This window comes from Delphinapterus leucas, chromosome 5, assembly GCF_059928025.1.
Source record: "Delphinapterus leucas isolate spDelLeu-1000000601 "Yukka" chromosome 5, BTC_Dleu_Yukka2, whole genome shotgun sequence".
Taxonomy (NCBI): domain Eukaryota; kingdom Metazoa; phylum Chordata; class Mammalia; order Artiodactyla; family Monodontidae; genus Delphinapterus; species Delphinapterus leucas.
The window spans coordinates 66,451,385-66,477,983 of NC_143133.1; the positions used below are offsets into that span (position 1 = coordinate 66,451,385).

Here is a 26,599-nt window from a genome sequence, read left to right on the forward strand (position 1 = left end):
ATTTTAGTCTTTGAATCTACCAGGCTCATTCCTGCCTCCGAGCTTGGGCACGGGCTGTTCCTTCAGCCCTAAAATGTTCTTCTTCACATGGAGGTATCTCCACATCACTGGAGTTTCCACTTCATCATCTGTTCTCCGAAAACACCTTCCTGGAGCAGCCATTACATTCCTGTCCCTTACTATATCATCCTGTTTTCTTCCTATCACTTTGTGAAATTATCTTTAGTCGTTCACCATTTAGTCATTTGTTAACAGACTTTAGTGACTGTTTCTCCCTCTCCTTGCTTCTCTCAACCTGAATGCTAATGGGTATCTTGTCTAATTAACCCATTACCTTGACACAGTGCCTAGAGCCGATTAAGCACTCGATAAATAATTACGGAATGAACGAACGCGAGAATGCACTGACTCTAGAGAACAGCCAAAGTTCTGCCGTACTAAGAGCAGCTTTGCTCAGCTTTCCATGCCTTGTTCACTGCCATGGCACTCGGGGTGCACAACATCATCCCTCACATTTATGACGTCAACAGCTCATCAATAAAAAAATGAGATCCTTAAGGGAAGTGACCAATTCTGTTCGCCCTCTGCATCCTCCACTGCCTAACAAAGAGCCCGTAACACACATACACTAGAGACTCAATATATATTTGCTCTGTATGGTAGGAAAGGGTGCTGTGTCTACAAAAAGCAATGCCAGCTCTCACAGTGACTCTAAAGAGAGCTTTAACTTTAAAATGTGTGCCAGTGTCCTGATTGGCCATTACATTTGTCACATCCATGTCTCTCTTTGCTTCTCAGTGTTTCTACAAGGCTTCTCTTTACAAAATGGGCTTGGAAGTGGCCACGCAGCCAGCTTCTTTAAGACCCGTGATGGTGTGCCTGTCTCATTCACTGTCAGGGCCCTGACCAATGGCATGTTTTACTGGATGGGATCCCAACTGTTGGCTCATTGAAGAGCATCTGACAGAGTTCAGGGTTCTTGTTCCCTCCAGGCTACTTGGCTAAACCCAGTAATCTTGCATGAAACTCCTTCATATCGTAACACTGCTCCACCCTATCCGCAAGGCCTGGTCTTGTGACCAATAAATTATTACATGCTATCTAGGTAATTAAAAGCTGAGAGATGAATAAGGACTATTTTAAACCAGGAAATTCCTCATATGCAAAGTAATTCATTATGCTGGTAAAATGGGCAACAGCACAACTTAGGAAAATCGTACCACTAATGTGGTTTATTAATACCTTTCCTACAGGGGTGACACTAAAAGGGTTCAACAAAGATTTTTATTGTTTTTCAGAGAGACTTTACTAACCTCAATCAAGAGATCTGAAATTCTGTAAAACACATGCTCGTTCCCTAACTTCAATTTCCTTCAGTAGTTTTATAGATCCCTCAGGCCAGGGAGAGCAGAACCAGATGCGCTTGGGAAGACTTTACAGTGTGTGTCTGCAATGCCGCGATACATTGAAAAGCTCTGCCGATACTAAGCTTCTGGTATAAATCGTGATATGAAATGATCCTTGATGTAGCGTGCTTTTTACTTTGTAATCTTGTATACTAGTCACAGTGCCTAAAATATTTTCTTCTGGAAATTCAAAAAATACCCAGTAACATCATCTAGACAAGTTGAAAAAGCAGGCCAGCATATGTTTATATAACATAGCACTTCTCCCCAGGGCCTACCTTGCCCCATAAATTGTGGTACTGGTGTGAAAAAATACAAGTCAGGTCTGAAGGAAAAAAAAAAGGCCTCCTCTTAAATCACAACCATATTTGTGAGAGGAAAGGAAGACAGAGACAAATTTAAAGTTGCAGTCAAGCTTGTCACGCTATTTTCTTTTTATTTTCCTTTCCTAAATAATTTCTTATTGTCGCATTTTCCACCTTTGTAGAATCCACTCTCCCCCTGCCCTGATGTCATAATTCTTTTTTAATTGTTAAATAGTTCAGTCATTTGTGGTACTGGGATACTTGTTAATCATTATCATTTGAATCATTATTAGGGGCAGAGATGTAGAATTACTGTAGTGGAAACAACACTATAGGAAGGAATGTTTCCCAAGTGGCAACACCCTGCCCACCAACTGAGAACAGCCCTCCCCGGCTGCGTCTGGAGAGACTGCAGTCTGCCCTAAACGCTCAGGTATCTGGGGGATGGATTTCTGGTAACTTCAGGCATGCAGAATGTGCTGAAGGAAGGGGGAAAGAAACGATGCCCGATCAGTGATACAGGCAGCTGAGCACAGCTGAAGATGGAAATATTACATGCAGATAACGGATGGCTTAGTTTACCAACCAGATGGAAGTAAGTACTTAGATTGGGGCACTGACACTGAAAGGAATTTATACCTTCGAAGTTGATAAGGCTGGGAGAAAAATGCAGAGGAATGAAAAGGTGAGAGAAGAAATGTAAAAGCGACAGAGAACAGCGTGTATGGTGGTTAAGGGAAAAGACTGGCTGGGTTCCAAGAGCAGCTCAGCTACTTACAAGCTGTGTGACCTTGGGAAAATTATTTAACCACTCTGTGTCAGTGAAATGCGTAATAGGAACTGCCTCACAGTGTTGTGTTAAATGCTCAGTGTTAAATGACTGAAGACATGAAAAGAACTCATGACAGTGACTGACCCTCAGTAAATGAGGCCCTGCTATCATCTGAGTGGCAACTGTACATTCTCTGATGATGTGGTTTTCAATTTCATATATATATGTATATATATAGTCATCATCGCCAGATTTAATATGAGATGTTAATTGTTCAATCCAATTTTCCTTCCCGGATAAGTTTTTCTTTCCTATCTCTGTCGGTTTTGAAAACATAATACCAGAAGAGGACGGGCCCAATTCCAAACAGAGCTCCTAAAAGTGAGGAGCTCTTGGGAGTGGGTCTGAAATTGGGATAGATATTTGCTGATCTTGCATAGGTCCAACGAGTCAAGGCAGGATCTTCCATGACCCCATGACAGCTGGGGTCATTGTACTGAAGCAGGTACTCCCGTTTAAGCCGGGATCTTACGGCCAGCCACTCGGCTTGTGCCTTCCGGGTTTCCAAATATATATATATATATATATATATATATATATATATATATATATATATATATATATATATACACACACACACCTTTTTTTAAAAAAATGAGCTGGGTATTACATATGCTGATATTGTTATTAAGAGGACAAGAGAGGACAGGATACAAAGTGAGGCAGAATTTCTATAAGTGTGTTGAGGGAGTTAGGTGGGTGTTGAGAAGAGAGAATTAAAAATCTTGGCACTTTTAAAAAGAGACGGGAATCCTTTTATATCTGGTTGAGGGAAATTGATCACGGCCCTGGGTATCCTGGGAAATAGCAGATAAATCAGGGAAATCAATGGAATGCAAGGAAAATGGCTGCAAGGAGAAAAGAAAGCATTCCCATCTGAGAGAAAGGAATAGGAATGGGCCCTGAAGAGAAGGTAGTTACTCAAGATCTGAGAGTAACCAATGGGATTTGCGGAGAAAACCTGGGATGAATTCTCTGGGTCACCTGCTATTGCTCTGCTTATCACAAAGGTTTGTGATATGGATTTAAAAGAAACAAAGAATGCCTGGTGCGCAATAAATATTGGTTCCCTTCCCTCCCCCTCGTGGTGAGCAAGGATTTTCTTTCAACATATTGAGAGAAATGGCTCTGTCTTCAGATGGGGGCTACAAAGACAAATCAAGGACATAAATTGGAAATGACTGTAAAATCCTGATCTACGTATGAATATGCGTCCAAGCTGAATATAGAAGCACGAGATCCGTACCTGTAAGTTGCCTCACTTGTGTATAATTTGCACCCTGAGTTCCAGTTGACATTAACTAGAGCAGAATAGCCTGTGCCCTTCAACATTTAAGATACTCCTCTGGAGAGAACACAGTGAAGACAAGTCCACAGAAAATCTGAATCCTGGGAGTTGGAAGCAACTTTGCAGGTGCAGATGAGCAAGGCTCTGCTGAGTAGCACTACTGCCCGATACCGGGGCTGGTTACATGAGACCAGCATTCTGTTCTGCTGCTGGAAAGCGCCACGTTGGGGAACTCGCTGGATGTTAGCAAGATGTTCTTATCTGAGCTGAACTCTGCCTCTATGTCACCTCTACTCTATCATTTCTCACATGTTTGTGCAAAACAAGACGCAGACGTAGAGAATGGACTTGAGGACACGGGGAAGGGGAAGGGGAAGCTGGGATGAAGTGAGAGAGTGGCATGGACACATATACACTACCACATGTAAAATCCATAGCTAGTGGGAAGCAGCCGCATAACACAGGGAGATCAGCTCGGTGCTTTGTGACCACCTAGAGGGGTGGGATAGGGAGGGTGGGAGGGAGGAGACGCAAGCGGGAAGAGATATGGGGATATATGTATATCTATAGCTGATTCACTTTGTTATACAGCAGAAACTGACACACCACTGTAAAGCAATTATACTCCAATAAAGATGTTAAAAAAAAAAAAACCACCAACAGCAAGCAAGGAAAACAAACTTACTTCACGATCCTTTACTAAACATTTATGGGGCACTAGGAGCCTGAGGCCATTATGTCAGAGCAACCAGTAAAGACACGAAGGGGCAGTGGACACGTGAGGAGGAGGGTGATCATTCTGGCACAGCGGCTAGGGTGTAGAGGATGGAGGGAGGAAGACCAGGACCACCGACATGTCCACAGGGGGAAGAGGCGTGGGGGAACCAGTGCTGTCAGGAAAAAGAAAACAGAGATTCCCTCGTCCACGCAAGTCCTTGAAATACCTGCCACGAGGGGCAGTCCCTTCAGACTTCTAATTTCCAGATTATACACCGCAGAATCCTTTGAATAACTATGATCAGAGAAGCAGCACCAGGCAGTGTATAAGGTAGCTGACCCTGGGACCACACAGCTAAGTCAAAGCGCGCCTCTGTCATTTAGTACCAGTGGGGTATCAGATGAGGTACTTAACTTCTCTATGCCTCTGTTTTCTCACCTGTAAAACAGGTATGGTAACAAGTTTGCTGGGAGGATCCAGTGAGCTGAGGACAAGCACGTGCTGAAGGTCACGGCCAACACGACGGCATCCACCTTGACTTCTTTTCCTCTCACTCCTCACATCCAATCTGTCAGCAAATCCTATTAACGCTACCTTCAAACTAGATTCAGACTCTGACCACTTTCACCACTGCCACCCTCCTGGCCCAAGCCACCATTACCTCTGGCCTGGGTTACTGCAATGATCTCCTAAGTAGTTCATAACACAGCAGTCATAGTCCTGCTCTGAGAACATAAGTCAGATCATGACACGCCTCTCTCAAGCCCCTCCAATGGCTCTTTATTTGACTGTGAGTAAAAGCCACAAGGCGCTATGGGAAGCAGTGGAAATCATGGTTCTCGGTTTCTCCCGCCTGCTGTGTTCTGTACGGCACTTACATCGGTCTATATATTTCACTTATTTTTATTTGCCTGTCTCCTTTCAGTAGAAAGTTGAGAAGGTCATGGATTTTTGTTTATTTATTCACTAATGAATCCACAGTGCCTGACCCACAGAAGAATCTCAACAAATAATTGTTAAATCGATTGAATGAGTGCACATCAAGTACTTAAACTGTTCAATATACCTTAGGTATTTTTGGTGTTACTTTTTCCCAGATCTTGGTTGTCTTTCTGAAGAACTTCTCTATTGTGTGAATGCTTTTTAAAACCACACAGTACCTCATCCTCCAAAATATCACCTGAACCAGGATGGGGGGAATGGGGCTGCTATTTTCGGTCCTGCCTACTCATCTCTATTAACGCTGTACTAAGCTGGGCGCCCTTATTACGCCTTCAGACAACCCAAACATACGGACATATTTAATTATTTAGTTTTGGAAGGAACTGCTGCCAAACCAATAGAGGGAAAAACTGGAATCCTAGGGGTATGGTCCTTGGATTAGACACTCATGGCCCTGGTGGTGGTGACAGAAAGTTGCCTTCACCACACCAGGAATGCTTTGCAATAGCGTTACGTTCTGGGGGATACCTTGTGCTGTTTCATTACACGGACTACATAAAACATGTCAGGTCCGGAAATGCTAATATTTGTACTTATCCTGGTGTTATTTACAACACTATATTACTACATGTAATATATAATAATATATATGTAAAATATATTATAATAGTATATTGCTATGAAAGTTAACAGATGAACAGGTAAGTTTTATTCAGGATGGTTGGCCAATTATATACATACATACATATATATATATATACACACACATACAGATATAATTATTGGCACATAAATGAATGTTTCACATATATGTATTTGACTACATTCTTGACTGAAACATAGAATTTTAAGATTAAAAAATGTAAATCTAAGGGTAGTTACTTCTTTCTGAAATTAACTGGATTGTAATAGAACTAGTGACTATGCACAATAAAAATGTTCAAAAATTGAGTACTGCCACAACATTTTTGGGTCCTAAAACCCTGGTGCCTAGGAAACAGTAAACGTAGGCTATCACTCCTTGGGAATGTGAGTGGCGTTCTTGTTATCTTCCTTTTTTGCAGTTGTTGTGAGGCTCATTTACACACACATGCATACCAAGATGCTTTGCAAACAGTAAGTACTAAATAAATTTAAATTATTATTCTTTTCTTTAAATACATTAAACAGATTTACATTTTGGACAACCAGTCAAGCCTACAGCTGAATTAATCCATTCTTCCTACTTTCTATGGAGTACCAGCTATTTAAACATTATATTCTAAGTATCAGTAGCAATAAAACAACAAGAAAAAGAAGCCCTGTTAGCACTTCGCACTGTATATGAAGTGAACAGAAATGTGATGGGGTACTGACATCCATTTCACTTTGAATTAAACACAGCATCACCGCAAATCTCAAGAGATGATATTAAGTTTTGTGTTTGGGTAATACCAGGAATTCTACAGGCAAGGGTAGAATTATATTTGGTTGGCTAAAAGCCAGTCAAATTCACACTTGTCCTAGAAGTAGGTGGTCAAAAACTCTGTTCTTGTCTTCAAAGCGATTGGCTACAGCTGCTCAAACTATCTCGATTTCAAAATCTTTTGTGTCACTCATTTTGAAAATAAAATATTCGGACATGAGGTAAAATGAGGTCTAATGAAAAAGATATTAAGTTAGAATTGACCTTGGGGGAAAAGCAGGTCGAATCGGACAGTGCACATCAAATAAAAACGAAGAATAGAATTGGAATTTCCAAGTGGCATCCGCAGACATACACAGTCTTTGATTTTATTTCTTCAGGAAAAAAGGACTCAAACCAAGGGAAGGAGGTGATGCATTCACAGCTTTCTCTCTGTTCTCCTCAAAATACATGCTGTAAATTTTCTCAAGTTCACAGTACATGTTTCAGAAGAAGCCTTCCCTTTGGGTGGAAGGGAGTACATGCTCCTTGATATGTCTGGTTTTGCTGTAACAGTATGTAATGCCTCTCTCTAATAAATTTAACCACAAAATTGTTTTTTTAATGTGCCTGCATTCTGCTAATTTATAAAAAGCAGGATGCTGTCAGATAAAATTTCATGAACATGATCTATAAACCAGACTGTCAAAAGTGAAAGGTACTCAGGCAGTACTTAGGGAAACAAATAATGGAAACCCCTGGAAAGGTTTCCTGTGACTGCAGGAAAACAATGTACTGTAACGGAGCTCACATTACCTTGATTTGCAAGTTACTGTGAGGTCACAGGAAATCCTGAAATGTTTTCCACATTTTCTTTTATACATTTTATGTCAAATTTCCTGCAATTGAAATCATACACCCTCCTACTGCTGGAATCTCTTCTGAACGAAAGGAGATCTTGTGACACTCCCCCACGAACACCTAATAACTCAGTTCCTACCAGTGTAACAAGAAAGTGACAGATGGAATTGAAAGTGGACCATGATAAGGCTGAAATGTCAGATATCCTAACTCTTTCAAAATGAAAACCGAACTGATGTCATTAAGACAACTCTAAAAGTGCATTTAATCTAGTGACAGTAGCCTTTTCTTTAGAATAAGAGATAACAAAAAAAAAAGACAGACTGTCCCAAGACATAAGCTCACCATTTCTCCAAATCTCTTGTTCAAAAAGTATGCATGGATTGATGGTCTAATTTTAAAATGGCATCCTCTATATGGATATTCCTTTTTTTGCGGTACGCGGGCCTCTCACTGTTGTGGCCTCTCCTGTTGCGGAGCACAGGCTCCGGACGCGCAGGCTCAGCGGCCATGGCTCACAGGCCTAGCCGCTCTGCGGCATGTGGGATCTTCCCAGACCGGGGCACGAACCCATATCCCCTACATCGGCAGTGGACTCCCAACCACTGTGCCACCAGGGAAGCCCTATATGGATATTCTTAACATGATTCAAGCTCCCGACAACCACATTTTATTAACCCAGCTATGCTTACGAAAGGGTAAGTCAGATTTAAGTAAAACGTCCAAGTTTAAAATATTCTCTCAATTTTTATTCTCACAGCTGTGGAGTTTAAAAATAGCTTTTAAAATTGACGAATACTATTTTAGTATAAACCCAAGCCAAGTAATTATGGCTCATTAATGAATACCAATTTTTAGGGTTTGTTAGATCATGAGTGATTAGGATACATTACCTCTCCTGACATATCAGGGGCCATGGGGACAGCAGGCCACAGAGATGAGTAGATTCCAAAAAACACCACCCAGAGTGCGATGCTGCCCCAGATCGCTATGTGGCTGAACTGTGAAGGAAGAGAATCTGAGTTAAAGGACTATCAGGTAGATGGAGGACTCCCACACTGATGAAGCTTTCACAAATTTCCTTATTAATTTTTTTACTACATCCATAAGATATTACCTATGGCAATTATTAACTAAATAATTGCATGTTTTAATTGGATCTTTCATTAAACACTCATCTCTTCCACATCGGTTATAATGCTGGTGGTACTGGCATGTAGAACCGTTCCTTCTCTACCCCTTTGGCGGGTCTCACCTTTCACTCTTACCTTTTTTTATCCGCTACCATCATTAAGCCTCCTTAGTTTTTTTTCCAAATGCTCTCACTGAAAGATGCTAAGACACTTGTATGAATATTAATCTCTGTGTTGATGACTGTCAAATCCAAATTTCTTGTGACCATCTTTCCCTTGAGCATCTAACTTTCTTTTTATTTATTGGGTCTCTCTACCTGGATGTGAATATACTTCAGTACTAACATATCTAAAATGGAACTTGTTTTATTCAGACTGGATATCTACAAATGTCTGAGGACAAATCTTTCTCTGATATTTTTGGTCTTCAGAATCATTTTCCAATGAGTTTTCTGCCAGTCTTGTGACACACTCTACTAAGAAAAGATTCCTAGTCAATAAGTTTGAAGGCTTCCTCCCGTCCAGGGATATTTACAATGTACAACAATATATTAAGGGCTCTTGAGAAGTCTTGTGGTAAATAAACTTATTTAAGTTTTACTCACTAGAGTTTTACTCACACTAGAGTCTCCAGTTCCCCCCCAGTCCATTCCTGACTGCTCCCCCCCCACTATAATTAACAACCTGTGGAACTAGGGTAAAGGGACACAAGCAGTTAGAACGAAAAACAACAACAAAAATTAGTGATGACACATAAGTAAATGTGATATTCCTTGGTTGTGACTAAAGATTCTCTTACCCAGGTCCAATATGATGTCTCCAATCCAGCTTTCAAACACACAGTTATCACCACAAACTAAAACAGAAGGGAAATGTTATTTTATTTCATAAATATGATAGTTCATCAAATTGGACTGGTAGATTATTCACAGCTTGACTTGTACATCCAACAAGCAAAGAAACAAGTGAGTTAGCTGGGTGGCTGAACATCATGATCACGACCGGCTGGAACTGCCATTTACAGCATCACATTCCCGACTCCCTTCCCTGCCTTCCCCTCACCCTCACTGGCTGACAGTCCAGCCATGAGCTTCTGAGCACGGGTCTGGCTACTTCGTGTACAATTCATGAATAGTGATGGAGAATCATCTATAGTAATCTTGGGTTTCCAAGCCTGCTTTAATTTTATTTTTTATCAACTGTACTACTTAAAGCCTCCATTTTCTAAATTTTAAAGATAAATTGTAAAAGTAATGTAACTGGATATTTAGAAATCTGAACACTTACTCTGTAACTTTACTTACCTGAAACCCTGCAGAGTAGAATGTAAGAGCCTGTTACATCTCCATGCTGTACACACCCACTGTCACTGGTGCCCATGCTACTAATTCTAAAGTAGGGGGACCCGGGTTTAATGAACTGTGCTGTGTTTTCCATAGGATAGTATAATGGCTAAATGGAGTCAGACTATATTGCCCTGGATTCAGACTATTTGTGCTCAAGACTCCATCATTTATTAACTGTTCTGATAAGGCACAAGGCAAATTACTTGACCTCTCTGTGTCTCAGCTCCTTCATCTATAAACTGGGACTGATAAAGCTTACCTACTCTATAGGTGAAACACCAAGAACAGTGCTTAGCACTGCATTATGTATTATTATCTATTTATAATCAAAAATATTAAATACTGTTAGTAGCCAAAGGAATTTGGGGCACTTTCAGTAGTTTGCCGGGATGGAAGAGTGACGCTTGCCTAGCACTGGTGATCGGTGGTGAGAGCTTCAAGGGCGCAGTCCTACTTTTGGGCACTGTTAAGGGTTTGTACACAGTATTAGATGCTTTCCAGTGGCGTCATAAAGTCAGGACAAAGTGAAGCATTTGAGCTTTCTCAGCGGGATATCTAATAGCAATTTAGGATAAATATCTGTAGAAATAAAACTCTTGTTAAAATTTAAGTGTTTAATTTAAGCTATATAAAAAATTCTAAAACAAGAGAGAGATTTTGACACAAAGTTAAAGAAACACTCTCTCTTAAGCCTTGGATACTTTAAAGTCCCTCAGAGACATCTATGACATCTACTTTATTTCTAAACTTAGTCCATCAAGTATTATTTCTGTTTTGCACTCATGTTGTACGAGAACAAACCACTAGCCCCCGAAATGTGTTTTCCCTTTTTTTTTTTACTACTTCATTGAGGTCAATGGAAAGGAGAGCCTCGATTTGCCAAAACCTTAATCCCTCTGTTACTTACTGGTCTTAACTTCCTATTATTCAGTTATTTAAACATTGTATTATAGTTTTTCCACTGACTCAGCCGTACCAATGGCCACTTAGTATTTAGGACAGCACACTGCCCCCACTTGGGGGCCACGGAGGGGAAAGGACACTGGCTGGAGAGTTCAGAGTTCAAGGTTGGAGTAAACTTTTATTAGAGACTAACTGTGTGACCTTGAGCATTTGCATCCAAGTGGAGCTTTTGACCTTAGAGGGAAAAATGGTTTTAAAACCTTTTTTGGTTCTTTAATGGCAGGGTGCAGCTCACACTCAACTGTGCATCCTCCATAAGTGTCTGACATAGTGACTTAACACAGCGAGGTCCATGCCTTGCGTGGGTTAAACGTTGCCAAAGAGTGGAGATTTCTCTCCCAACTTTATTTTCATTAAGTTCTAGGATAATTATTGGTTAAACACCCAAGTAGAATGCTACTATTTGCCATAAATTTAGGAAAGCAAAAAAAATATGAACAAGGGCAGTAAAATAAAACTGAGGAAGAAGGGACAAGGAAGAGAAAAAGGGAAAGTGAGGCAATAAGTGTAAAGAAGGAATATTGAAAATAAGAGCAACCAAAGGCCTATAAAGTCAGTGAACCTAAATGACATTTTTATACCCTAATATAAAATAATCTCTTACTAGTCGAAACATCTCATTTCATTTTTAAGAGGAAGTGTAAACAACCCCTAAATCCAGAAATGCACACATTTAAATTTAAAAATGAGCTCGTATGAAAATTCAATTTTATATGCAAACGAGACAAACGTTCCACACTCACAGTGTAAACGAAGTTTCCCAACAGCAGGTAATCAGAGGTCTTCCCATTTCCAAATACAGTACCTGCATGAAAAGAAGAGAGACTTGCTAGAACTGAAAATAATTGAGGTCCTTTCAGAATCCTTTCAAAGACAAGTCAATTTAGGAGTGCTGAACAAAAGAAGGGGAACCAAGAGCCATACAATGGAGCCAGAAACGAGGCTAATTTAACAAAACACTGTATGAAGTCTCATAAAGTTGCTTAACATGGGTCACCAATGAAAATCAAATTTCCAACAGTCAATATGAAGAAGGAAACTGGACTTGTTAACCAATTCTCAGGGTTCGTGAGATTAAAAAAAAAAAAAAATCATTCAAGTGGAGCTTAATGCTATGGGCAGTTAAGACAGAAGGCATTCTGAACCCTTAGAAAAGAACTTTGTTAACAGTATAGATGAGGGCTTTGGGGAGCCTTCTTACTATCTCTCACAGTTGTTGGCATTGGACCAAAAGAGCAACTTACAGAGGGCTGGGGAGCACCCATATAACTCCAGGCACATGGCTCTTTGAGGATCTGGCTGAATTCAGGGGTACATCTAAAGGTATTCTGTTTTTCTAGCAATGACTAACAAACGTGGCTTTAGATGAAGGGAGTGGTACTGACAAACCAAAATCACTATTACTGATTAAAAAAATCAAATAAAAAATTAAAAAAATAACAATAATTTAATCATTGGTACCATTGAAAAATGTAAAACCCATGGTATGTGTCATACAGTAGTTTACTTATGCACATATTTGACAATAGCTATTCAAAGCCTAATATGGAAGTACAAAATATGTTAGAGTAAACTGAGAGGAGACACGGAGCATGGCGCTGGTATGAAGAAACAAGGAGAGCCAGGTGAGCTTTGGACATACAGACCAGGCGAGGTTCTGTTACTAGTTGTGTCATCTTGGTTTATTTATAATCGATCTCCACTGAATTCAGTTTCTTCACTTAAAAGATTGAGTGAAACTCCCTACTTTGGAGGAGCTTTGAGATTACAATAAGTTAAATATATAAAGCACCCAGCCATGCTCCACAGTGTGACCCTGCCTCCCCTCTAAGGTTTTCAGATAAAAGTAGCCACGAAGCGCTGCTTAAGGGGCAGCCCCGAAACCTAGGAGACCACCTTTCTCTATGGAGTATCCCACGATGAAGGACACAGGATCTGACATGCTAACATGTCTTGTGGGTATGTGGTGGACAGACATAAATGCCTGTAATTAATCTGTGAACTTTCATAGAACCAAATTAACAAACTCAAATCTACAAAATAACTGAAAGCATCTTGTGATTACTTCTGGACTTCCATACTTCTGCTATGTGGCACATTGGTTAGATCCCTTAATCAATATAAGCAAGTTATCAAAAATAATCGTAGTTGGGTCCAACTAAACCTTCTAGTCATCACTGGTTTGTCATAAGCTGGAGATTCATTTCAAAATTGAATCGAGGAAAAAAGTTAAAAGCCTGTTGTTGCGTTTATCAGGTTTGGCATTTGGATGATTTAGGTAAATTATTCGTGCTAAAACTTTCCGGTCTCTGGACCCCTTTACACTCTTAAAAATTATTAAGAATCCCTCAAAGCTTTTGTTTATGTGGTTTATATCTACCAATATTTACCAAATTAGAAATTAAGACAGAAATTTAAAAAATTTGTATTGATTTACCTAACAGTGATATACCCTATATATGTAACATAAAAACAGATTTTATGAAACATAACTATTCCCCCAAACAAAAAAATTGGTGAGAAAATTGGCACTGTTTTACATTTTTACAATCTCTTTAATGTCTGGGTTAATAGAGCTGGATTCTCATATTGTTTTGGTTGCCATATATGAGGCAAATTCAAATTCACAGAGAGATGGAGTTATAAAGGAGAGAAGTATTTTAGTAATCTTTTCTAATAATTGGGGTTATTCCTTGATACTACTTTAAAACTCAAGAAGTTTCTTACAGTGGCGGAGATAGTTTCCTAAAGGTTAGTAGCAGTGTAGAATCTGAAACTGTTTTGATGGGAAGCATGCTGTCGTGCATACTGAAGTAGAGATATACTGTTGTGCACACAAAACTTACATAATGCTATAAACCCATGTTACAATAAAAAAAAATACACCTAACCTTAAAAAAAATCCATTGGTCCATTTTGCATTTTGAATGGATCTTTTACTTATGCACGATTCTGTAACCTCATGGAAGTAGCTGGCTCAGCTCACAACTCAAACAAGCCCCAAGACACTCTGCACCTTGATAAAGCTGCTGCATGGTTGGTATGCAGCCGAAGTGCTTTACGCATACTTCCCATTTTGTCACACAGAATATTCATAAGATGTGTATCGAGTTTCAGGATTTAATAAAACTATTAGGTTTACAGCTTCTTCAAGGGCATTCTTAAGTGAAATAGCTTTTCGGGGTTGTTTTTTTAACGTGGGTGCATGGCAGTGAAGAATGACTACTAATACAATTGTACCCCTGTTTGTGTCAAGGTACCAGCAATTTTACCCACTATTCCTCTTGCGTCAGCAATGAAAAAGACAAATAATGTCTTGATAATATAAAAAGTTTGAAACTATTAAATTTTGACCTCATTCATGGACCTGAAAAGGTCTTGAGTATTCTCAGGTGACCATATTTTGAGAAACGCTGAAGCAAGTCAATGAATGAATATTTAGCCATACATTACATAGTTATTTCTATTTCTTCTGTACCCCATCCTTTCAAACGCTAAAGAAAACAAAAACTCCTTATGTAAAAATAAAAACAAGACAAAAAAAGCAGAATGTTAAAACACAATTTATGCTATATGTTATTATCTCTTAAGAAGAGAAAGCACATGTTCTCTGGACTTGGCTGGATTTGGGTTCCTCAGACAGCACCCCTTGTGAACTGGTTCTGCTGAGGCTGGCTGGCTTTGGCAGTTCCCCAGACAAATGCAAAGGGAGACTCTTCTGGGGCTGGTCTTCTGGAGCTGGAATTACTTAGGAATTCCTTTCAAACCCTGTCATTGCTTGAGTGTTTTGGATTGGTAAGGTGATGTGGATGTGGCTTGGTTTGAGCTACTTTTGATATTGTTTCTTTTTTTTCTGATTTAGAACACTAAAATAGCAGTTTCATAGATGGACATTCCTAGTTTTTCATACCTACATTGATTTTGTGTTATGAAAATAAACTACCTGGAGAACTTGTCTAAAGTCCTTTATCGTACCCTAGATTTCAACACCTTATGGCTCCCCTAAGTGAAAGCAATCCAAATGTCCATCAACTGATGAATGGATAAACAAAATGTGGTCTATACATACAATGAAATATTATTCACCCATAAAAAGGAATGAAGTACTGATTCACGCTGCAACAATGATGAACTAAGGTCACAAGCTATGATTCCATTTATGTGCAATGTCCGGAATAGGCAAACCACAGAGACAAAAATCAGTGGTTGCCAGGGGCTGGGGGAGGGGGAGGGGAAATAAGGAGCGACTGCTCAGGGGAATGGGGTGATGAAAATGTTCTGGCATCAGAAAGTGGGGACATTGGCACAATTCTGTGAACATACTAGAAACCACTGAACTGTACAATTTAAAAGGGTGAATTTTATGGTATGTAAATTTTATCTAAAAAAAAATGCCACTGTGATTCTCCTGGCCCACTGGGTCAATATTTTATATTTAATTAGATTTTCTTACCACACTTATTTCTATGGCCTAGAACATGAGAAGTATTCACTGTTGGACTGTCAGAGTAGTTAATAAAGGAATGAGATGAAAATCTCCGACTAGGACATTTAAGTACTGCCTTCTCTGTGACACTCACACCCTCCCACTCATGCTCTCATGAACTTCTCCACAATGGACTGGGTGCCGACGGTGAGCCTGGCACTGTTCTAGGCACTACGAAAACAACAGTGAACTAAATGGACAGTTCCTTGCCCTTCTGGAGCTTTGATTCTAACAGAGGAGAATGATAGTTATTAAAAAAAAAAAAAAGCAAATATATCACACCCGATAGGCAAGCACCATGAAGAGGATACAGGAGGATGGGGAGAGGGGGGCAGCAGGGGTGGGGTTGGTGGGTCTCTGAGGCAGGGCGATCCGGGAGGGCCTCTCCGAGCACAGACCTGAGGGCGGGAGGGAGAGAGCAGCTGGAACATCTGGTGAAGATGAGGAAGAACACAACGGCCTGCGGTCTGGAGCACGGGGACGGGGAGAGCAGGCTGGGGAAGAAGGAGAGTCGGGTGTGGTTAGCCAAGGCTGGGGCTGTGGATTTCTTTCTAAATGTGATAGAGCCTGTGGGGTTTTGCGGAGGGAGGCACCTGGTCTGATTTACGTTTCACAAGGATCCCTCTGTAGGTGGGATAGAACATCTGGCACTGCATTTCATGGGCCAGCGTTAACTCACAGGCTGAGAGGACAGCCAGTACCTCTAAAGGACGCACAGATCCTTGGGTGGAGGTGTCATGTTTGAAGTACTGTAGTTTGAGAGCTGAATGGTCAGCCATCTTCCTCAGGATCTCAGGGCAAGTTCTGCTCCGGACACAGTAGCACCAGCTTAAGCATCCCAGAGACCTCTTTTCTAAAGTGGCTACTTAATCATTTTTATGTGTAGAGGAAATTCACCATAAGCCTATCTCTCAAAACTGACAAAATAACATCACCCCCTCAAAGCAAGCAGAGAAAAGTTTACACTCCAAGATGAACTTAAAAACATATTAAAAATCTCATTTAAAGCTCCGGCTCAAGTACTTGAAAGTACTAGCATGTCTGATTAGGTTCAGTATAAAGAGTTGATACAAGCCTCACAGGTATAATAAATAGATCACATAAAATATTAGCACTATTGTCTTCAAACTGTACATCAACAGAGGGAAAAAAAGAGCCCTAAAATTTAACTCTCTGCAAGATTGGAAAACACGAGAAGTAGAGAAGAAAGGCTTTGCATATATTAAATCACTTTGCTCCCAAAGGAACAGTAAAGATCTTTAAAGTGTGTGCAACATTTAGATGCATGTATTTTAGGTTAAGGAAAAATACCATAACACGAAACACTGCTATAATTTTTAACGTATATTGACAATGAATTATTTTTCTAAACAAGTAAAAAGTCATCTCTTAGCATGCATATCCTTTCTACTTACCATACTGAAGGGCTTTTAGTGGAAACCAAAACAGAATAACTGAGTGGAAGAGGCCATTTAAACAATGAACCCAGAAAACCTGAGGGAAAACAAAAATCCATGAGAACCATTTGCGATAAACTAGCTCTGTGAACTCTGACCTTTCTTTTTATCTGTGAGCTAGATTCACAAAACGTGTTTCTCTCGGGCCACCACTGTGAATTAATAGAACTGACAGACACTTTCTGCCTCTTAGACCTTCATGGGTCATTTATTTATTTTTATGTTTCTCAAAATGTTTTTTCAGCTTCACTGAAATTTTTTCTACTTCTTAAAAACCAAGTATTAAAAGTTTAAATTTCTGCCTGAAAAAGAAAATAAAATTTCATATAACTGCAGACCTTGAAATTCTTTAAGTGGGACTATTTTCATAATTCCACTAGAATAGACTTTTGAAAAGATTGTAATTTAGTGAAATCCCTACTTTCTCTTTTCCATGTGCAATTAAAGTGTAAACTTTTTAATGGTAAGGATATAGTGCATTCTCTCTCTCCCCCTCCACACACACACACACACACACTAAATATAGCAAGTATAACACTTAAATTGTATAATTCCTTAAAGCAAAGCATTTTCACTAGGACGTAAGTAATAAAAGACTTTCATAATTTTTAAACACCTGTCAACATCAAACTTCATACAATTATAACGTAGTTTAACTGTTATTGCTTTCTCATCTATTGTATTTTAAGAACAAGAAAGCAAGTATCACTGATCTTTTCTTTGTAACATGGATGTGAAAGATTAAGTTATAGAAAAACTGTTTAGAACTCTTACGGCCCTTTGAATGGTTGCAGTTTTGTCATTCAAAATTGCTTCTTGCAAACAAAACTTATGCTAAATAAAATTGGCATGCATTAACAGTTTTAAGCTGTTCAAACAACAGAAATTAAGTTGCCTGCCTCCCAAAATTTTCCACTGTGATCTCAACCTCCTTTGTTAGTTCACCCAGCCACACCGGGTTGTATGATCCAATTTACGCTCCAATACATTACACATTTGAACTTGTGTTACTCATTAACCTTTGTCTCTTCTCCTCACTATGTCATTACTGCAAGTTTTTATTTGACAGAAAGCACAGGTGGGTGCAAGAAAAATTAGTTCTACTTTTCCATTTTCCTGACTGATACTTATTGTCACATGTTAATCCTTTAACCCCTGTCATGACCTCAGAACCTCCGACCCTTTTTACCATAACAAACGTAATCATCATCATTCAGGGCAACAATGCTTCTACATTGGGGACCCGCAGCACTTGCTGTGTATACACATATGCATTTTGTAACCATGTGTCCCTGAATTTAAAAATGTTCATATGGGATTTATTCAAATAATTTTCACTGAAATCATTAGAAAAAACCATAAACCCTATAAAAATTGTTGGCATCTATAAATATTTAAATGGATACTGGAGTTGTAGAATCTATTTGGGTTGATCTGGTGACTTTTCTAAATGCATGGGCTTTGCAGACAGTGAAGTACTTTGTATACAACAAAAGAATAGCAAAAAGTACAAGGAAGGATGCTCACACATTAAAACTATATATGACCTGCTACACTTTTTCACTGGCCACAGGCTGTTTCCAAGTCGCCATATGCAAAGGGCATGAAAGGATGTGACTTTCTAGCAGAGTTTTTTTTTTTTTTTTACTGAATTTATTTATTTATTTTTGGCTGCATTGGGTCTTCATTGCTGCACGCGGGCTTTCTCTAGTTGTGGTGAGCAGGGGCTACTCTTTGTTGCGGTGCGCGGGCTTCTCATTGTGGTGGCTTCTCTTGTTGCAGAGCACGGGCTCTAGGCACACAGGCTTCAGCAGTTGCAGCATGTGGACTCAGTAGATGTGGCTCGCAGGCTCTAGAGCACAGGCTCAGTAGTTGTGGCGCACAGGGCTTAGTTGCTCCGTGGCATGTGGGATCTTCCCAGACCAGGGCTCGAACCCGCGTCCCCTGCATTGGCAGGTGGATTCTTAACCACTGTGCTACCAGGGAAGTCCCTCTAGGGGTGGTTTTGGGTAATCCTGTGAGGATCAGTTTATGTTTATAAGCAACAGTACCATGGCCAAGGTAGTGGCTGGGAAGTTAACTCTCGAGAGAGCACCGTGAAGCCTGAGCTACGGGAGATGTGGAAGTGTGACTGAGGTAGATGTAACTGCCTGGGTCGGTGAGGATTACTGTTAGCATGCCAGTAGGCCTGGAACCTTCCTAGCTCTCAGATTACATTTTCAAACAAGAGCTCATGGTCCATTGTATCTGCCCTGATATGGCTTTCCGTCACTTGAAAATATTCACCGTAAGTAATGAAAAACATTACAGCAAGGCAGTGGAATTTAATACAAACTGGACATGAAAATTAAATTTGAAAGAATCAAAAAATAAAACATTTAAAAATAAGAGCATAGACATTGCATATTATAAATAGCAAGGGTTTTAAAAGACCACTAAAAATACTTTTTAGAATCAATGGTGTAAGTCAAAGAATGCTTTAGTTTTTTTCTTTTTTTTAATTTAACCAAATTCAGTTCTTTAAAACCATGCCCTCAAATTGTACGCATCTGCACACCCGGACACACTGTGCACAGTGCATTCTTGAAGACCTCATCTCAGAAGACGAATAACATCCTGGTGGTAAACTTAACATCATCATTTACTGTATGAGGTTAGAGGCACTGACACACCTGTTTCACTCTAGTCCCTTGATATACTGAGAACAAATGTTCATTTGAGAATTTTATGAAATAATATTTAAAATAGCCTACATTAATTTCCTAAATTCAAAATACTGAATTTAGGTTACATGTAATTATTAGTAACATAACATGCATAACATAATAAACATGCACTATATTGACTGGGAAAAAATTCTGTGAAGGTGTATTTGATACTTTTATTATCGTTTCAAAACGGCATCCACCTTGACTGTTATAAAATTAAAAAAATTTTTTTCCTCCCTCACACTGGATAGAAACACGAATTACTAACATACTAGTGGAAACATTTTAGAATAACTAATTGCAGGAAAGTAAACTCTTCAGGAAATTAGATATTTTTGTTGCTGAGATGAAGAAATACCATGGATCACAAAGATGACAGGAGCCCATGGCTTGTTATGTAGGACATAAACCCGGAATATGATTTTAGATAAAGTGTTGGATATTTAATCTTCTATTAAATTTTATGTCTTGGAAATGCTGAGTATTATGGCTGAGTTATCTACCAGAGACTATATTTTCAATGCCCAATACAAACAACCTAATATTCCAATAAGGACAAGGTTATTCCACAAAACAGAAAATTAGAAAAGAATGATATATTACCTCTCACCACTTTATATGTGTAAGGACAGTCCTTGTCAGTCCTGCAGTACTGACCCCTGTGAGGAGTGACCACTGCCCCAGAACACTGCAAAGACAGAAAGTCAGAGGGCCAAAGGGGCACCTCTTCTGCCTGCTACACCCAGTTTACTGCTGCCTGGCAAACACCAGTGAATTGTGGCTACAGTTTAAATTTATAGCAAAACAAAACAAAACAAAACAACTTCTTAGTCCATATCAGAACCCTAAGCAAATCTGACCTGCCATGGTCAGGACCCTGGAGTTGTTTCCTTGGCTTTAGAAGATCCAATGCCCCAAGCAATTGGAGCAGTAAAGCAAGTCCCACCAGGGCACTGGTTCCTACCTTGGTGTTGAAGTCCAGGGCATTCTGAGACGTTTTGTATAATTCAGGATACTTCAACATATTCTCTTTTCTGCATGATCTCTCAAATATTCCCAGAGTTAAAGGCGGCATTGCTGTAAACATCTAAAGTGCACAAACTCGTCATTATACCAGGCAGCCAAACGCAGGGGGAACGTCTATCTCAAAGTAGTCAAGAGAACAGGAATAATAAAAAGTCCTAAACTTACCACGTTATAAAGACCTATGCACCATCTCTCAAAGAGGATCTGTCCAGAAAAGCCATTAACAAAGGCAAACCAGATCTAGGAAGAAAACAATCCCAAACCCCCCAAATTAGAACACAAAAACCATAAATTCGTTGCTTAGAATCTGCTGTAAACTCAACCACTGCATAAAAGCCTCACTGACATAGTATTTTCACGACTCTCTTGAAAATGGCATTATTTTGGTTTGCTTTTTAATTCGAAGGGATTCTTTCGTAAGGTCTTTGCTATTTAAGTCAGAACTGGTTCCACTTGTGGAATCAAAAAAGAACTATATCAATGGGCAGTCACAGACTATAAAAAAAATTAGATATAACCTTGTTTCCTAAAAGGCACTTTCAAGAATATATGTTATGCAATTAAAATTTTAGAGCTTTAATTCCCTTTTAAAATATCTACCTTCTGATAGCTATTTAAAGATTATTGTTGTTTTCATTATAATCAAAAATTTGTTTATGTAGAAAATAAAATAGTTTCCTATAATAATATCATCACCATTTATTTTCTTCCACTTTGGTTGTATTCATGTAGTAGCTCATTTATATATATTCATAGATTTATCTTACTGGGCAGCTGTATGTAGTGTCATGTCCTGCTCCTCTCCTTAACATTATATAATACACATTTTTCTTAAGTTGTTACATGTCCTTTAAAATGACGTTAATGGACATATATCCCCTACAGTGTGGCTATAACTATTTCTGGATATTTAGCTTGCTTCCGGTTTTTGCTATTATACATAATTCTGAACTGAATATTCTTGTACAGAAATCCTAAACATCTCTATTTCTTAGGATGAATTATTTTTTAATAAAAATAGCTTTATTGAGGCATAATTGACATACAAAAAGGACACACATTTAATGTATACAATTTGGTGAGTTTGGACATATGCATGCATGCATGCAACCATCACCTAGTCAAGGTAACAGACATATCTATTACCTCTAAAATTTCCTCATGTCATTTTTTCTTTTTCCTTTTAGGATGAATTCTTAGAAGTAGAATTAATGGGTCAAAGAACATAACTTTTTTTTTTTATGGTTCTTGATAATTATAGCCATCAGAATGCAAAATTTGAATTTATACATTAAAAATATATTTTTTAATATAATATATGTGCTTCTTTATATAAAAATATTTTGTAGCTTAAATTTATGCTTTGATTAAAAACAAATCTTTAATAGAGCAACACGTTCTTATACATTTTGCAGTTCTCTTAAAAACAGAAAGCTTAACTTTGGCTACAAAATTAAGGGGCAATATAGGGAAACTTTCTCCAGCATGTTTAAGACAAATGGAAAATTAAAGTGAATATCAGTAAATCAATAATCCCTGAATTATTTTTTTAAAAAGCAGACATAAAATGTAATTAAAAATCACATTAATCTGGAAGAGTAAAACGTCTGGTCCAACAATGAGATTATATAAACACAAACACAAAGCCAAAACATAACAACAACAACTGAAAACCAGTTAGGGGACAGCAGTCTGGACATGCCGGTCAAGTGAATTTTTGAATTGGAGTTGCAGGGACTTTGCTACACTTCACGTTTCATTTAACCTCATTATGGAAGCATGAATTGCTACAAATTCACCATTTATCAATATGTACCCAGGCTGGCCTCCCTATGAACAGTTTCTGTACCCACATTGATCTTTTTCCTTTTTATAGCGGAAAGGAATGACTGAGCGTATATAAAAACCAATGTGGGCTTCATGAGATGGAAAAGAGAACAAAGTAGCAATAGCACATGAAAAATAAGTTCAAATTGTGTTAGGCTTGTAACACACATTAACAACAAAAAGAACAGAAGCATAGAAATCAGAGGTAAATCTGAAATTCTTACTTGCTTTGCTACATATATTTACAGAAAACATTTGAACATGTGCCCTCTGCTAGGAGCCAGATCATTCACTGCTACATGCAAACTTTAAAAGAACTTAGCATCCTCTCATGAAGTTAAATTTATTCCTTGGGGTGCTGCTGACTTTAAACTTTTTTTTTTTTTTTTTAAAGCATTAAGTAGACACAAATTGACAAGACAGACTTCAACACTATCTACTGTGTTTTCACACTTGGCCTTTTTGAGATGTGGATTATGTAAATACATATTTGTGATGCTCTGGGTGATGGTAATGTTCTCCCTGAAGGCGACTGTGATCTATTGTGGTATTCAGATTTCTTAGGGTATGATGGTAATATAAAGAATTTTTAAACACAAACTTTCAGTTATGGCCTTAGTAGTCTAAGATACAGTCTAATCTTCATTGGTCTGAAGAAAGCCAAAGCTGCATGCATACCAAATTCCTCTAATGGGCATGATTTGACTCAAAGCTTACAGTTATAAATGCATTTGTAATCATCAATACTGCATAATAGGAGAAATTTATGTTAATAAATGTGTGTGTTAATAAACATGTAAATGTGAATGGTCTCCTGGCCTCTTTGTACATAACTTTTGGCGTTGATTAAAACACCACTATGAGCTTGAAATTCAGGAATCTCCCTCAAATCAATGGATATTTACATAACATTTCCAGTTCAAAATAACTTGCAAATAAACCAGCATGCTCGCAGTCCAAGTTTATTTTAAAATGCACCACTTGAAGGTTTTATGAGAGAAATGCACACATTGTTAAGTGGAAAGCTATCAACACATTTTTACCATTTCATTTTTCCTACTGAAAGGTATGTGAACATGTTTCTAGAAATACTCTTCCTGCACTTTAGAAAGTTAATATTCTCATTTCTTTTTTTGAAAAAGGAGAAATGACTAGATAGGAATTGATCCTTCCAATATAGTACACATCTTCATACAAATATTTTGGCATTGAAGTTTACATATCTTAAAGGAAAAGAGGTTTTTTAACAGTGAAGAAGTCTACCAGAAGGCTGATTTCAAGTTAGTCTGAGATTTGTAGTTAAAAGATATATTAGAAATGCATCCCATACTTAATAAAACAACACCTAAATTACTATAAACACATAAAAGTCCCTCCTTTGACTCAACAAAATCATGGATGCAGAAAGAAAACATCAGCCCCTCTGGGGAGGTATCTAAATTATTTAAAGTCACAGGAAATCCATATCCCAGCACAACTTGCTGGGAAAGTATCACCTCATTGACTTTAATCAAAGCTTCTGGAAATTAGAAACGCTACACTGCTTTGGGATCTTCCTGGAAAACCTGGATGTGACTGATTATTTGAAAGAAAAGGTCTTATTTTGCTAGGAAGGAGTCAGATGTTTCAGAGAAATTGAAAAAAAAAATCTCTTTAGAAAATGTCAGTAATTTCAATGAACACCTAGGGTTGCTGCGGGGCAGCCACCATAAGCAAGTGCTTTATACTGCCACCTGCCAAATCTGTATTTATTTGCTTGACTGTAATTTATGGCAATGGAGTAGCTAGATAGTGACATTCCTGGCAGTATGGCAATGGCAAAAGCAGTTTTTGCAGATAATCTATAAAACCCATAGCATTCCATACCATTCCTTTATTAGCAAGGAAACTTCAGACCTTCCTGTCCTGGTATTATTTTCTAACTTCCATGTCCTAGTAGAGGCGTGGCAGTTAAAACTTCACAGACATTTCCCCGATGGAGCATTTCTGCATATTAAACAGCAGCTTACAAATAGTCAGTGAGTATTCTGCTCCCACGCCTGAACAGCACAAAAAACTGAAAGGGGAGATTCGAGACTGGCAGTTGTCCTCACTAGAGACATTCAATGATGTGTTTTCTGTCTATTCATTCACAGTATTGACGTGAGCCATTAACATCTGCAGAACTTGTTTTAGCTGGCAAAAGTTGGGTATCTGGGAATTGATTTAAGAGGTCAATTCATTTCCAAGATAGTTGAATTATATTCAAAATACATTTCCATAAACTGTTAAAAGAAAAATAACTTAAGAATGAGATTTCCAGTAAAGTTTAGGACTTACTTCCCTTTCAACATGTATAGAATCTGATCAGTGTTAAATATCTCTCAAAGAGGCTCTAAATTCAAAGCCTAGTAAAATTTAGGGCTAATCAACCACAAATCACATAACTCTGGATTTGAAACAGAGCATGCAGATTTAGTTTTTCATTTGAGTTTAATATATTTTATTCCTCCCATTAGACATAATTTTGACCACTTCATTGTTGATTGTCAAATAGATTTAAGAAGTGGCAAGTTGGGTACTCTTATTTCTTTTTACAAAATTAATATTTTGTAAGCAGATTTGTTGCTGCCAGTGGCTTTAAACTCCTTGTACCTTCAGGAGTATATGTAAATAAACTGTATAAATTGATATTCTTTTGAAGGTCAATGTTTTGGGATGAGAAGAAAATACAACTAGAAAAGTTAGGACTGGGAATTACAAGTAATTATACTAGAAAATAATCACAAATTTATATAAACAAAAAGAATATTTTGTATGATCTCATAAGCTATTTTGGAAGTGCAGTTTGCTTCAAAACACAGACCATTCCAGACCAAATTCAGCAGTAATGAACAATAAGTAAATTCATAGATTATCTTATTTATGTTTCCAAGTATTTAAAGTGTTTATCTAATGGGTTGCAACCTAATTATAGATTTTTAGTGACCAATCAATAAAACTGCCTGTACACTTCAAAACTAAGTTTTATTTTTATTAGTCTGACTCATAGTAAGAACTATGCTCAATCAACATCTTGCTAAGGAGATAAACATTCAGAGGCATAAAGAACAGCTGAAGCAAATATACAGCAGTTCCCAACTAATGTATCAATAGGGGAAATGTGGAGTCTACTGATTGTTTTGTTTATGGTGTTACTTCTGTGGTGTGAAGTATGGGATATTATTTCCACATGGCATATGGTTAGGTTGTGTCTCTTCTGATAGATGTGTAGAAACAGTCAACAGAGTAGAGGGCAAGGTGGCATAAACAAACATCTGTAAGGGACCCCAGGGCAGATTTATGAGGGTGTAGGCAGTTCCTCTGACAGGACTGGAAGATGGAGGGTTTTCTTAACAAGCTATGGAGAGCTCATTGTCATGCTTTGTGAAGCTGCAAGAGGAGAAAGAAACTGGTAACACCTAGAGTTTAAGTATTACAAATATAGCTTCTGATGATAAAATGGTCATATGTTAAAAAAAAAAAAAGACAAATAACTTATTTATCACATCCTGAGTGTTCAGTTTACTTATTCATCTACTGGTGCTGTGCTATCCAGGGGGGTAGCCACTGGCCATGCGGCTCTTGAACACTGGAAATGTGATTAGTCCAAACTGAGATATGCTGCATGTGTAAAATACACAACAGATTGTGAACACTTAGTATGAAGAAAAGAATGTGAAATATTGCAGTAATAATTTTTTTATAGTGATTCCATGTTGAAATAATACTATGGAGTATATCGAGTTAAATGAAATATAATTTAAAATTAATTTGGGCTTTAATTTTTACTTGTGGTTAATGTGGTTCCCAGAAAATGTAAAATTACACGTGTGGCTTGTTTTACATTTCTATTGGCAAGCTTCTGGAGGATAGGAACCTTGCTTGATTTACTTCGT

At 38.3% G+C, this 26,599-nt stretch overlaps 1 protein-coding gene across 15 annotated transcripts in view; it reads right to left on the reverse strand.

Annotated features, from left to right (window-relative positions):
- Positions 1 to 26,599, reverse strand: part of ATP8A1 (ATPase phospholipid transporting 8A1) — a 241,088-nt gene that overhangs the window by 30,428 nt on the left and 184,061 nt on the right. For 9 of the 15 annotated variants that reach the window (XR_016393271.1, XM_089911849.1, XM_089911844.1 and 6 more), the window contains 7 exons: positions 21,021 to 21,095; positions 20,794 to 20,916; positions 17,080 to 17,158; positions 16,063 to 16,158; positions 11,922 to 11,983; positions 9,669 to 9,725; positions 8,630 to 8,737 (listed from right to left, as the gene is read on the reverse strand). Coding sequence is in view for 14 of the 15 variants with exons in the window: in XM_089911849.1 (XP_089767975.1) it covers positions 8,630 to 8,737; positions 9,669 to 9,725; positions 11,922 to 11,983; positions 16,063 to 16,158; positions 17,080 to 17,158; positions 20,794 to 20,916; positions 21,021 to 21,095 (600 nt within the window). In the remaining variant the exon portion in view is untranslated. The other 6 variants (XM_022565114.3, XM_089911850.1, XM_022565123.2 and 3 more) reach the window with 3 other exon arrangements.